The sequence below is a fragment of the Hyla sarda genome, chromosome 3, assembly GCF_029499605.1.
Source record: "Hyla sarda isolate aHylSar1 chromosome 3, aHylSar1.hap1, whole genome shotgun sequence".
Taxonomy (NCBI): Eukaryota; Metazoa; Chordata; class Amphibia; order Anura; family Hylidae; genus Hyla; species Hyla sarda.
Genome location: NC_079191.1, coordinates 310,293,738 through 310,309,213, shown reverse-complemented (window position 1 = coordinate 310,309,213; position 15,476 = coordinate 310,293,738). Strand labels below are relative to the sequence as shown.

Below are 15,476 nucleotides of genomic sequence, written 5' to 3'. Positions count from 1 at the left end.
CTATTTTCATTTAAAATTTTTTAGTAAAATAATTTTTTTAAAATAAATGTATATTTAACCTGTTGGGGACGAAGGGCGTATGCATACGCCCTTGCGTCCTGGTACTTAAGGACGAAGGGCGTATCCATACGCCCGTGGGAATTTCGGCCCCCGCCGCGCGCCGGGCGGGGACCGGGCCGGGGTGACTGCTGATATCTATCAGCAGGCACCCCGTGCAAATGCCCAGGGGGGTCATTAGACCCCCCCATGTCGGCGATCGGCGCAAATCGCAAGTGAATTCACACTTGCGATTTGCGCCGATTCCGGGTCATTACGGGTCTATGGTGACCCGGTGACCCGGAATAGAAGGGGGATCGCGGGTGTCTAAGACACCCACGATCCCCCTAAAGCGATAGGAGTGAGGTGGCAGAGTTGCCACCCCTCCTATCTCTGCTATTGGTGGTCTAGATGCGACCACCAATAGCAGATCTGGGGCGGAGGGGTTTACTTTCGTTTTCCCCGTCCTGCCCTCCCACAATAGGCGGGGCAGAACGGGGAAAACGAAGAGGAGTCCACTTACCCCTCCGGAGGCAGCGGAGCGACGGGGATCGGCGGTCGGCGACGGAGATCTGCGGCGGCGTGCGGCAGAAGAGGACGGCTCCCGGATGCGACGGAAGCCAGTGAGTAGTTGCCTAGCAACATCTAGAGGGCTACAGTCTGAGACCACTATAGTGGTCTCTAGACTGTAGCCCTCCAGATGTTGCAAAACTACAACTCCCAGCATGCCCAGACAGCTGTTTGCTGTGTGGGCATGCTGGAATTTGTAGTTTTGCAACAGCTGGAGGTCTGCAGTTTAGAGACCACTGCACAGTGATCTCTATACTGCCCTCTAGATCTTGCAAAACTACAACTCCCAGCATGCCCACACAGCTGTTTGCTGTCTGGGCATGCTGGGAGTTGTAGTTTTGCAACATCTGGAGGCCCACAGTTTGGAGATCACTGTTCAGTGGTCTCTAAATTGTAGCACTCCAGATGTTGCAAAACTACAAATTCCAGCATGCCCACACAGAAAACAGCTGTCTGGGCATGCTGGGAGTTGTAGTTGCGTACCTCCAGCTGTTGCATAACTACATCTCCCAGCATGCCCTTCTGTGATCAGACATGCTGGGAATTGTAGTTTTGCAACAGCTGGAGGCACACTGGTTGGAAAATACTGAGTTAGGTAACAGAACCCAACTCAGTATTTTCCAACCAGTGTGCCTCCAGCTGTTTCAAAACTACAACTCCCAGCATGTACTGACAGACCGTGCATGCTGGGAGTTGTAGTTTTGCAACAGCTGGAGGCTCATTGGTTGGAAAATACTGAGTTAGGTAACAGAACCTAACTGAAGGTTTTCCAACCAGTGTGCCTCCAGCTGTTTCAAAACTACAACTCCCAGCATGTACTGACAGACCGTGCATGCTGGGAGTTGTAGTTTTGCAACAGCTGGAGGCTCATTGGTTGGAAAATACTGAGTTAGGTAACAGAACCTAACTGAAGGTTTTCCAACCAGTGTGCCTCCAGCTGTTGCAAAACTACAACTCCCAGCATGTACTGACAGACCGTGCATGCTGGGAGTTGTAGTTTTGCAACAGCTGGAGGCTCATTGGTTGGAAAATACTGAGTTAGGTAACAGAACCTAACTGAAGGTTTTCCAACCAGTGTGCCTCCAGCTGTTGTAAAACTACAACTCCCAGCATGTACTGACAGACCGTGCATGCTGGGAGTTGTAGTTTTGAAACAGCTGGAGGTTTGCCCCCCCCCCCATGTGAACGTACAGGGTACATTCACACGGGCGGGTTTACAGCAAGTTTCCTGCTTCAAGTATGAGCTGTGGCAAATTTTTCGCCGCAGCGCAAATTCCTAGCGGGAAACTCACCGTAACCCGCCAGTGTGAAACTACCCTAAAAACACTACACTACACTACACTAACACATAATAAAGAGTAAAACACTACATAAACACCCCCTTACACTGTCCTTCCCCCCCCCCCAATAAAAATGAAAAACGTATTGTACAGCAGTGTTTCCAAAACGGAGCCTCCAGCTGTTGCAAAACTACAACTCCCAGCATTTCCGGACAGCCACTGATTGTCCAGGCATGCTGGGAGTTTAGCAACAGCTGGAGACACCCTGTTTGGGAATCACTGGCGTAGAATACCCCTATGTAATCCCTAATTTAGTCCTCAAATGCGCATGGCGCTCTCTCACTTTGGAGCCCTGTCGTATTTCAAGGAAACAGTTTAGGGACACATATGGAGTATTTCCGTACTCAGGAGAAATTGTGTTACAAATTTTGGGAGGCTTTTTCTCCTTTTACCCCTTATGAAAAGGAAAAGTTGGGGTCTACACCAGCCTGTTAGTGTAAAAAAAAAAATTTTTTACACTAACATGCTGGTGTTGCCCTTTACTTTTTATTTTCACAAGAGGTAAAAGGAAAAAAAGACCCCCAAAATTTGTAACGCAATTTCTCCTGAGTACGGAAATACCCCATATATGGGCGTAAAATGCTCTGCGGGCGCATAACAAGGCTCAGGAGTGAGAGCGCACCATGTACATTTGAGGCCGAAATTGGTGATTTGCACAGGGGTGGCTGATTTTACAGCGGTTCTGACATAAATGCAAAAAAATAAATACCCACATATGACCCCATTTTGGAAACTACACCCCTCACGGAATGTAATAAGGGGTACAGTGAGCATTTACGCCCCACAGGGGTCTGACAGATTTTTGGGACAGTGGTACGTGAAAATGAAAAATTTAATTTTTTTGTTTGCACAGCCCACTGTTCCAAAGATCTGTCAAACACCAGTGGGGTGTAAATGCTCACTGTACCCCTTGTTACGTTCCTTGAGGGGTGTAGTTTCCATAATAGTGTGCGATGTGTTTTTTTTTTTGCTGTTCTGGCACCATAGGGGCTTCCTAAATGCGACATGCCCCCCAAAAACCCTTTCAGAAAAACTCACTCTCCTAAATCCCATTGTTGCTCCTTCGCTTCTGAGCCCTCTACTGCGCCCGCCGAACACTTGACATACACATATGAGGTATTTTCTTACTCGAGAGAAATTGGGTTACAAATTTTGAGAGGATTTTTTTCCTTTTACCCCTTGTAAAAATTCAAAAACTGGGTCTACAAGAACATGCCAGTGTAACAAATGAAGATTTTGAATTTTCTCCTTCACTTTGCTGCTATTCCTGTGAAACACTTAAAGGGTTAACACCCTTATTGAATGTCATTTTGAATACTTTGAGGGGTGCAGTTTTTATAATGGGGTCATTTATCGGGTATTTCTAACCATAAGACCCTTCAAATCCACATCAAACCTGAACTGGTCCCTGAAAAATTCCGATTTTGAAAATTTTGCGAAAAATTGGAAAATTGTTGCTGAACTTTGAAGCCCTCTGGTGTCTTCCAAAAGTAAAAACTTGTCAATTTTATGATGCAAACATAAAGTAGACATATTGTATATGTGAATCAATATATAATTTATTTGGAATATCCATATTCCTTATAAGTAGAGAGCTTCAAAGTTCGAAAAATGCTAAATTTTCCAATTTTTCATGAAATTTTCAACTTTTTCACCAAGAAAGGATGCAAGTATCGCCGAAAATTTACCACTAACATAAAGTAGAATATGTCACGAAAAAACAATCTCGGAATCAAATTTATAAGTAAAAGCATTCCAGAGTTATTAATGCTTAAAGTGACAGTGGTCAGATTTGCAAAAAATGCTCCCGTCCTTAGGGTCATAATGGGCTCCGTCCCCAAGGGGTTAAAAAAGTCATCTTATCAGTAGTACTACAAAGTATAAAAAGTTTTTCATAATGACATTGCCTCTTTAACCCCTTCCCTCTTTGGCGATTTTTCATTTTTGCACTTTTGTTTTTTCCTCCTTACCTTTTAAAAATCATAACCCTTTCAATTTTGCACCTAAAAATCCATATGATGGCTTATTTTTTTGCCCACCAATTCTACTTTGTAATGACATCAGTCATTTTACCCAAAAATCTACGTCGAAACAAAAAAAGAAAACATAATTGTGCGACAAAATTGAAGAAAAAAACGCCATTTTGTAACTTTTGGGGGCTACCGTTTCTATTTTTATAAATTTTTTTATGGTATAAAAAGTGACCAAAAATATGCTATTTTGGGCTTTGGATTTTTTTTTTGCGCGTACGCCATTCACCTTGCGGTTTAATTAACTTTATATATTTTTATAGCTCGGACATTTACACACGTGGTGATATCACATATGTTTATATTTATTTTTATTTGCACAGTTTTTTTATGGGAAAAGGGGGGTAATTCAAACTTTTATTAGGGGGTGGGGTTAAATCATCTTTATTATATCTTTTTTTTCCTTTTTTTTTTTTTTTTTTTGCAATGTTATTGCCCCCATAGGGGAGTATAACATGCAGTACATTGTTTCAATACTCTGAACACTGCCATTGCATTGCAATGCATTGATCAGTGTTATCGATGGTTGATTGCTCAAGCCTGGATTTCAGGCTTAAAGCAATCAGTCGCTGATTGGACACGCAGGAGGCAGGTAAGGTACCCTCCTGTTGGATTCTAGCTGATTGGGACATTGCGATTTTACCACGAGGGTCCCAATCAGCACGACTGAGCTGCCGGGAAGCTTTTACTTTCACTTTAGACATAGCGATCAACTTTGATCGCCGTGTCTAAAGAGATAATGCTGGACATCAGCCCGATCGGCGATGTCCAGCATTAGCCGTGGGCCCTGGTTGCTTATAGCAACCGGAACCCACCGGGTATGATGCGCGCACACCTGCTGAGTACGCGTCATACCTTGGGAGCCGCTTATGGACGTTTATAAACACCCCTACCCTTCAATTCCCTGGTTGAACTTGATGGACATATGTCTTTTTTCGACCGTACTAACTATGTAACTATGTAACTATGTAACATCCATATGGGGCAAGGGGTTAAGGACACAGTTAATTTTCAATATAAATTTACAGTCATTTTCTTTTTTTGTATTCTACTCTTTTTACGTCACCAGTCACCATAGTGGACTTTTCTATGAAATCATTAGATTGCATTTACTATATAATGCTATGCCTATGGCATAACATTACACAGTGTGATCGGCGATCCACTGATCTAGCCTGGCTAAGTCAAGCTACATCAGTGACTTGGTGATCGTAGGCAGGTAAGGGGATCCTTCTCTGCCATTTTAGCTCCCCCAACCTCCCCAATCACGTTGCAGGGGTTTAGTGAGCTTCCCTGAGCTACCACCGCCTTTCAGTTTAGGTGCCGTAATCAATAATGATCAAATCGTCCAAAGAGTTAAATGACCGGCACTCACTGCTCTGATGCGAGCGCAGCTCCTGCGCTCACTGCAAAAGCCCCTTAAGGATTCAGGGCATAAAGGTACGCCCTTGGTCCTTAAGTATCAGGACACAAGGGCGTACCTGTACACCCTATGTCTTTAACAGGTTAAGGACATTTACAGAGTTGTCCCTAACCACTTCAATATTGTCTTGGCAGTGTTCTTAGGGTCATTGAAAGGTGAACCTTAACCCCTTAATGACGCAGGATGTAAATGTGCGTCCTGGTGAGGTGGTACTTAACACACCAGGACGTACATTTATGTCCTATATATAATGCCGAGCATCGAAGCGATGCTCGGGTCATGCATGGCAGGTCCCAGCTGCTGATAGCAGCCAGGGACCCGCCGGTAATGGCGGACATTATGGCGGATTTTACCCATTAACCCCTCAGATGCCGTGATCAATACAGATCACGGCATCTGCAGCGCTGCGGTCACTAAAATGGATGATCGGATCGGCCGCAGCACTGCCGTGGTGATCCAATCATCCAGAACGGCAGACTGAGGTCCCCTCACCTGCCTCCGCTGCCTTCTATGGGTCTTCTGCTCTGGTCTGCGATCGAGCAGACCAGAGCAGAAGATAACCGATAATACTGATCAGAGCTATGCCCTATGCAATCAAATGATTGCTAGAAATAGTCCCCTATGGGGACTATTAAAGTGTAAAAATAAAAGTAAAAAAAAAAGTATAAAAAAAGTAAAAAAATGTGACCCCCCCCCTCCCCATTAAAAACGTAAATTGTTCCAATTTTTCCTATTTAACCCCCCAAAAAGTGTGATTTTTAATATACATATTTAGTATCGCCGCATGCGTAAATATCCAAACTATTAAAATATAATGTTAATGATACCATACAGTGAACGGCGTGAACGTAAAAAAAAATTAAAAATCCAAAATTGCTGCTTTTTTATAACATTTTATTCCCAAAATTTTTTATAAAAAATGTATTAAAAGTTTTATATAAGCAAATATGGTATTAAAATAGGGGGATTTTAAACGTACTAATTTGGTTAAAAAGTTTGCAATTTTTCTAAAGCGCAACAGTAACAGTAAGTTGTACGGCGTGAAAACGAAACCTTGAAAAATTAGCAAAATTGTGGTTTTCTTTGTAATTTCCCCCCACAAATAGTATTTTTTCAGTTGCGCCATACATTTTATGGTAAGGTGAGTGATGGCATTACAATGGACAACTGGTCACATAAAAAACAAGCCCTCATACTAGTCTGTGGATTAAAATATAAAATAGTTATGATTTTTTGAAGGTGAGGAGGAAAAAACGAAAACATAAAAATAAAATTGTCCGAGTCCTTAAGGGGTTAAATGGGCACTACTTAAATCACCTTATGGTGGATAACCCCTTTAACGTTGTGGAAGCATATACATTGTTATTACTAAAGTTTTTTTTTTTTGGATCTTTAAAAAACTGACCACAGGTTAGAGTCAGTTTAATTAAATAAAAAAATGTTTAAAAAAAAAACACACAGCACCCAGCCTTAAATGGGCACTATCATTAAAAAAATGTTTGCATCCCTTATGGTAAATAAAACATTTTTTCTAATATACTTTGTTTAAAAAAAGATGACGTTTTCTATGTTTTATTTGTGTTTAAAAAAGCTGCCACTAGGCGTCTCCCTACTTGTCCAGAGCACATCCCCCCCCCCCCATCTTTTGCACAGACTTTGGACTCCTGCTGGCCTTACAGAAGTCCAAACACAGGAAATGCAGTCTGGAGTGCTGAGGGTGGTGTGTCCAGCCTTATCCAATCATAGCTTCTCTCACACTTAACTGCCGCTTGCTATTGGTTGCAGAGTAAGGCAGGACCCAGGCTAGCGCTGCTTTTAGCTGTATGTATGGCCCACACGCATACTGCTGAAAACCTTCCCTCAGTGTGAGCCGCATCTCTGGGCTACACTGAGAGGAGACGTGACCTCTGCCCCTGCCGCGAAGTGCACGTGCCTATGATGTCACTTATAGCCGCTTGCACTGTGGAGGCTTAAGAACGCGACTGGTAGTACTGCGGAAGACATTGCTGCGCGGGACAGGTGAGTATCTCTTTTTGTTTTATGTGTTTACTTTTTTTATTCTAACCTGGCACAGAGGGAAGGAATGGGAAGAGGAAGAATGGAAGAGAGGTGCCCCCCATATACCTGGCTGCCCCCATATACCTGGCCCACATACCTGGCTGCCCCAAAAATACCTGGCTGCCCCCCACATACCTGGCTGCCAAACCTGATCTACATATCTGGCTGCTCCCACATAGCTGGCTGCTCCCACATACCTGGCTGCCTAAACTTTCCCACATACTTGGCTGCCCCCACATACCTTGCTGCCTAACCTAGCCCACATACCTGGCTGCCTACATACCTGGCTATCTAACTACATACCTGGCTGCCTAACTACCTACATACATATCTAGCTGTGTAACTACCTAACCACCTAAATACCTGGCTACCTAACTATATACCTGGCTGCCTAACTACCTATATACGTGGCTACCTAATTAACTATTATCTCAAAGATAACCAAGAGAAATTGGAGGCCTCTATAGCTACATTTTAAGTGTCATAGCAAAGGGCCTGAATACTTCTGTCCATGCAAAGTTAAAGTAAATCTGCAATTACATAAAAATTTCTGTTTTCAGTTACTTATTATGGGGTATTGAGTGCCGATTGATGAAGGAAATTGTTTTGTTTTTGTTTTGTTTTTAGCTCCAGGCCTCAACATGTGAAAAAAGGATCTAAAGACTTTCTGAATGCATTGTAACTACTCCTTATTTTAGGCCTCCTTAATCTGGGCCTGATTTTTACTAGCATTTCTTCTAAATCTTTACATTGCATAATGTGTCCATTTCCATGAATAGTAGATTGTTTAAGTTTAAATATTTTTTCAATCTAAATAAGAAAATTTTCTTTAATGAGTAAGAAATGTTGTTGCTAAGTAAACAACAAATAAATGACAAACTAGAGTTGTATTTTGGTAAGTGACAAGCTATGTTGATCTGCTAAATACAAATGAGGAAGTAAAGGTGTGAAATATCTGGTTAAAAGGGCTGACAGGAAATGTCAGCACAATGAACTGCAGTCATAATAGAAAAAAATGTAGCGTAGTGTTAAATCATTTTAAGAAATAATTAAAGGGGTACTCCACTGCCCTGCTTCTGGAGCTCCGCTCCCCAGCGTCTGGAAGTTTATTGTTCCGAACGCTGTGCGCGGGCTTCCATGTTCAGGGCCGCCCCTCGTGACATCACGCCTGCCTCCTCGTGATGTTACGCCCGCCCCCTTCCCATAGACTTTCATTGAGGGGGCGGGCATGACGTCACGAGGGGGCAGTCGTGACGTCACGAGGGGCGGCCCTGAACATGGAAGCCTGCGCACAGCGTTCGGAACAATAAACTTCCAGACGCTGGGGACCGGAGCACCCTTTTAATTATTTCTGAAAATGTTTTCACACTACGTTCATATTTCTGTGTTTTCTGACTGGCCATCAGGTTATACAGATATGAGCTAGGGACAATGTTATTGGTTATTGTTGGCATGGATCAAATATTCAATTTATGATTGAATGTAATGGATGTGACCATTTAGAATAATTAGAATAATAATAATAATGTGAATATGCTTTTATCAGTTGTCATTTCAATTCTCTCATTGAAATTGAGTACCTCCAATGTGGGAGATTTATGAAAACCGGTGCCGAAGAAAAGTGGAGCCATTTTCCTGATCAATCCCATTTCTTCTTTCATTTTTAAAAAGGCCTCTGAGAAATGAATGAAGCAATCTGATTTGTTGCTATGAGCAACTGCTCCACTTATTCTCTGCACAGGTCTTGATAAATCTCCCCCAGGTTCTCTCTCATATGGGGAGATTTATCATAACATGTACAGAGGAAAAGTTAACCAGTTATCCATAGCAACCAATCAGATTGCTTCTTTCATTTTTGAAAGGGCCCTCAGTCACAAGATCTACTCCAACTCCTACTAAAACATAAACAACACCCTCCCTGCCTGTAGTCTGATTCAACAGAAACACAAAAGGAGTAAGCTGATTGGCCAAGGAAGATACACATGACAATAACAGCGCTCATCCCCCAAAAAATATAACAATTAAATCCAGTGAATGCTTTAGTTTTTAGACAGTTTTCGTTCATCATTTTAGTCATCTGCATCATTTGGATTTTCATAATTATGCTCTTCATATTGTCTATTTGGATTATGTGTTTTGTCTGAATATATGATTTTGTTTTTTCAGTTCGTTTGGATGGTTCTGAATGTACGAAAACTACAAAAATGAACAAAAGAAAAACTATGGGGGAGATTTATCAAAACCTGTCTAGAGGAAAAGTTGCTGAGTTGCCCATGGCAACCAATCATATCTCTTCTTTCATTTTTGAAAGAAAAAAAATAAAGAATCTGATTGGTTGCTATGGGCAACTCAGCAACTTTTCCTCTGGACAGGTTTTGATAAATCTCCGCCTATGTGTTTCAAAATGCATTGCATATGTCTACAAAAATCTACTCATATATAACTTTCTCCACCAATCTTTGGTAAAAGTGAATTTTGTAGACATATTGAATGCATATTTTTTGTTTTTGCACTGAAATACTCATATATAACTTTCTCCACCAATCTTAACCATTCTTCACAACTTGGAAATTTACTCTCAAACCATTTACACAAAATTTGACAAACCTAGAAACCTTCCCTAGCCATGCTTTGCAATCTAGGTAGGTCACGGGGTTAGTCATTTCACTGAGGTAGCTATTGCATTTCAATATCTCTGCATTGTAGGACACGCGCATAAACAATGATATAGATCTCTCTCATCTTCTGTGCATTTTGGACATAGAGCATTTTTTATAACCAAACCTAAATAAATGCCATTTGCAGCCCGCACTAGGGATCTGGAATTTGTATCGGCCGACGCCCGGGACATGCAGTTCTGGGTGCCGTGCAAGGAATTTCTTCAGGCATTTAGCCCTGCTTCGTGTGAGCAAAGCTAAATGCCGGAAGACTTCACACACTTAGGCAAACACTGCTACATGGGACCCGGTGCACATATGACGGGGCAACCAGTCTTGCCCCATCACTAAAATGCTACTTACATCTGCCTGCGCATGCAATGACATCACTTATAGTGCGCCCCTCCGCCAGGAAGTCCCCGCAGGCAGATTTAAGTAGAGCTGTCCAGGTGGGGAATCTATGCTACGGCTACCTATTGTGGGGAATCTGTGCTAAGGCTACCTAATGTGGGGAATCTGTGCTAAGGCTACCGAATGTGGGGAAACTGTGCTGTGCTACCTAATGTGGGGAAACTATGCTGCGCTACCTAATGTGGAGTAACTGTCAAGAAATACACCTTCAAATTTGGAAGTGTGAGCCCTCTCCCCTCCCCTTTTCTTAAAGGGATTATCCAGGAATAGAACAGACAGGGAGCAGTTTTTGAAAGAAATTAGCTCTGTTTTTCTATTCCTGGGTAACCCCTTTAACCCCTTAAGGACCAAGCATTTTTCTGTTTTTGCACTTTCGTTTTTTCATCCTTACTTTTATAAATCGTAACCCTTTCAATGTTTTATCTAAAAATCCATATGAGGGCTTTTTTTTTTCAGCCACCAATTCTACTTTGTAATGACATCAGTCATTTTACCCAAAAATTTACGGCGAAATGGAAAGAAAAATCATTGTGCAACAAAATTGAAAAAAACACCATTCTGTAAATTTTGTGGGCTTCCGTTTCTACGTCGTAAATTTTTTGGTAAAAATGAAACTTTACCTTTATTCTGTAGGTCCATACGATTAAAATGATACCCTACTTATATAGGTTTGATTTTGTCGTACTTTTGGAAAAAATCATAACTACATGCACGAAAATAATACATTTAAAATTGTCATATTCTGACCCCTATAACTTTTTTATTTTTACGCATACGGGGTGGTATGAGGGCTCATTTTTTGCGGCATGATCTGAAGTTTTGTTTTGATCAGACTTTTTGATCGCATTTTATTCCTGGTTTTTTTATGGTATAAAAATTAGCACTTTGGAATTTTTTTGCGTGTACACCATTGACCGTGTGGTTTAATTTACAATATATTTTTATAGTTTGGACATTTACACATGCGGCGATACCACATATGTTTATTTTTATTATGTTCAGATATTTCTTATATGAAAAGGGGGGTGATTTAAACTTTTAATAAGGAAGGGGTTAATGTGTATGTTTTAAAACTTTTTTTAAGCTTTTTTTTTTTTTACACTTTTAGTCCCCTTAGGGGACTTTTAGGAGAAATAATTTGATTCCTCATACAGATCAGTGTTCCATAGAATCCATTGATCTGTGTGCTCTGCGCTCGCTTCATAAAGCAATGAATCGCGCCACTGGACCATCAGGGACAGGATAAAGGCACCTTTTGACGCCGCTGTCAGCTTTGACAGCGGCGATCTAAAGGGTTAATAGCCGGCCACATCAATTGCCGTATGTCGGCTATTAACGCCGGCCCCCAGCTACAGGAATCAGCTGGGGTCGTCTAATGGCCGTTAACGCGGTATGACGCGGGCTCCCGACTTGAGCCCACGTCATACCGCGTTAACGGCCATTGGACAAGCATAGACGTCCATGGTTGTTAACAGGGTTAAAGAGAATAAGTTGCTCATACTTAATTCTGTTTCTTTTTCGCTCCCAAACCAAATTATTAAAGGGGTTATCCAGGAATAGAAAAACACAGCTTCTTTCTTTCAAAAACAGCTCCCTGTCTGTCTCCAGGTTGGGTGTGGTTCTGCAGCTCAGTTCCATTGAAGTTAATGGAGCCAAGTTGTAAAACCACGCCCAACCTGGAGACAGGCGTGGAGCTGTTTTTGATAGAAATTACCGTATTTATCGGCGTATAACACGCACTTTTTAGGCTAAAATTTTTAGCCTAAAGTCTATGTGCGTGTTATACGCCGATACACCCCCAGGAAAGGCAGGGGGAGAGAGGCCGTCACTGCCTGCTTCTCTCCCCCTGCCTTTCCTGGGGGTCTAGAGCCCTGCTGCCGGCCCTTCTCTCCCCCCTGGCTATCGGCGCCGCTGCCCGTTCTGTCCCCCTGACTATCGGTGCCGGCGCCCCATTGCCGGCGCCGATAGCCAGGGGGAGAGAAGCGGCGCCGACAGCCAGGGGGAGAGAAGGGGCAGCGGCACCCTTTGCCGGCGCCACTGCCCCGTTGCCTCCCCCCATCCCCGGTGGCATAATGACCTGTTGCCGGGGTCGGGTCCGCGCTGCTTCAGGCCTCCGGCGTGCGTCCCCTGCGTCGTTGCTATGTGCTGCACGGCACATGACGTCAGTGCGCCGCGCCGTGCATAGCAGCGACGCAGGGGACGCACGCCGGAGGCCTGAAGCAGCACGGACCCGACCCCGGCAACAGGTAATTATGCCACCGGGGATGGGGGGAGGCAACGGGGCAGCGGCGCCGGCAATGGGTGCCGCTGCCCCTTCTCTCCCCCTGGCTGTCGGCGCCGCTTCTCTCCCCCTGGCTATCGGCGCCGGCAATGGGGGGCCGGCACCGATAGTCAGGGGGACAGAACGGGCAGCGGCGCCGATAGCGAGGGGGGAGAGAAGGGCCGGCAGCAGGGCTCTAGACCCCAGCAAAGGCAGGGGGAGAGAAGCGGGCAGCGACGGCCTCTCTCCCCCTGCCTTTCCTGGGGGTGTATCGGGGTATACACGCGCACACACGCACCCTCATTTTACCATGGATATTTGGGTAAAAAACTTTTTTTTACCCAAATATCCTTGGTAAAATGAGGGTGCGTGTTATAGGCCGGTGCGTGGTATACCCCGATAAATACGGTAGCTGTGTTTTTTTTTATTCCTGGATAACCCCTTTAAGATGCACCACCAAACTTTTATCTGATATTTAAATCAGTGAAGCATAGAGTGCAAACAAAATCTGGGGGAGGACAACCAATTTGACTATGGCTATCCTATTGACTATTGCTAGGGCAATGTTTATCTCTGCAAAATGTCTGGGTTTGTCCGTCACCCTAATTCACAGATATTCAAAAGATTAATCTCTCCAACTTTTTTTAAATTAATGAAAGGCAAATCACAGGGTTCATCCAAAAATGTATATACAGATTTGGTCCAATTAATTTTTCTCTTCAATCTGTTTTATGAAGAGACTTTTTCAAAGGTAACAGATAAGAAGTCCTACAAAACAGGAATAATGAACACAATTCCAGGCACATGGCAAGTATGTCACATAAGCAGTACAAGTATATGCAGATATATAATAGCAGTCCACAAATTACCTTATGCATCCCAATAGACATTTGTGTGAGAGACATACAAGGGGACAAGTCTCCATTTCAATCTTGGAAATATTTAGGAGTGCTCCAACTATGCCACAACCGGGAAACCTTAGTGTAAAATGTACCTTCATTGAGACCAATTGCCTTCTCATATTTACAGGCTTGATTAATTGAGGAGATAGCTTCACATGTATGAGGAAGAGCAGTGACTTTCCAGTGACGGGTTACCACCAATTTAGAAATAACTAAGATTTTACATAAAAGTGGTCGAAATTCTGTGGGAAAGTCTTGGATGCAAATCAATAATAGAGCCAATTTTGGGGTCAGGGCCAAGATAGGGGGGATAGATGGAGCATAAAATGTGTTCAATATCTGACCAGCAACTAGACAACACAGGACAGAACCATAGTACATGTGAAATTGAGCCCCTGTGATTACAGTTCCTGCCGAGTCCCATTAGTGATACTAAACTCATCTGATAGAGCCCCATTAGTAAAAACCCTCGCATTAGGGAAGGTATAAAAAGCCTTAAAGGCCCCTAAAATAGCGCCCCTAAAGCTACACGACCTAGGACCGAAAAGGTAAAAGTCCAATTAATGCGGTCGAATGCCTTTTCGGCATCTAATGATAAAAACAGGGATGGTAGACCGCGTTTTTCAACTATTTGTAAGAGATTAAGAACCGTTCTGGTTTAATCATATGCTTGTCTCTTTTTAACGAAGCCCACCTGGTCTACACTAACCAGGTTAGGGAGAATAGCAATTGAGCATATATCTTTAAATCTACATTGAGTATTGTTGAGTGTGATGCATTAAGTACGTGTTACAATGCCACATATAGGAATCTACTTCATGTAATTCTAAAAGAATCGGAGAGTGGTCTGACCATGCGGTATCTAGAATTTAGGTAGATTTTAGTAAATTTAGAAGGGTGCGGCTTACAACAAATAAATTAATATGGGAATAAGTGTTGCGCATAGGGGAGTAATAAGAATAGTCACGCTCTGAGGCATAAGTCGCCAAGCATCAAAAAATTCCTCCCTATGGAGCAGATCTGCTAGAGACACTGGCTGGTGTCAGCTTGTTGAGGAGGAGTCTATATTAGGGTCCGATACAGCATTAAAATCTCCGTATAAGAGTACGCGACCCTGTTTACATCTGTTGAGAATTCTAAACCCCTTTTATTAAAAAAACGGATTTGGCCCCTATTCAGGGCGTACATAGATACAATTGTATAGATCACATTATAACAGGAACACACTAGAATGATATATCTACCTTGTACGTCTATGGTACCAGATATTTCCTGGAGCTGTTAATCCCTTCCCGACCCATGACATACATATACGTCATGGGTTGGGTGGGCGTACATGACGGGGGCCCGCTATCAGCAGCTGACATCTGTAATGACGGACTTCGGCAATCGTCTGGTTTAATCGTAACTGGTTTAATACCGTGATATATACAGATCACAGCATTTAAGCACTAAATGCCACTATTCCCTGGTGTCTAGTGGTCCCATAGCCCCACTGCAATGTAATTGCGGGGGGCTATGGGTTGCTAGGGAAGTCTAAGGTCTTACCTGCTCCTCATCGTCTTCCCTGGCTCTGTGATTGCTTAGGGCTCACTTAGGCAGCCCTTAGTAATTGAGCACAGATTTCATAGATCAATGATATATGTAAGCTATTTGATGATGGCTGATGATAGGCCCCTAGGGGGGGCCAAAAAATGTGTATAAAAAAAGGAAAACATTTTTTCTTTTAATATTAAAAAAATCCCTCCCCTAATAAAAATTCTAATCACCCCCCTTTTCCCATTTTTTT

At 43.0% G+C, this 15,476-nt stretch overlaps 1 protein-coding gene across 3 annotated transcripts in view; it reads left to right on the top strand.

Annotated features, from left to right (window-relative positions):
* The window catches only part of IPCEF1 (interaction protein for cytohesin exchange factors 1), a 217,152-nt gene that overhangs the window by 44,342 nt on the left and 157,334 nt on the right, over positions 1-15,476 (top strand). The window contains exon 1 of one of the 3 annotated variants that reach the window (XM_056567039.1): positions 8,114-8,135. The exons of 1 other annotated variant lie outside the window; for it this stretch is intronic. In XM_056567039.1, coding sequence (XP_056423014.1) covers positions 8,129-8,135 — 7 coding nt within the window. In that variant the 5' untranslated portion in view covers positions 8,114-8,128. Of the gene's footprint in view, positions 1-8,113; positions 8,136-10,068; positions 10,100-15,476 lie in introns of those variants that run through there. One more of the 3 variants, XM_056567038.1, reaches the window with a different exon arrangement.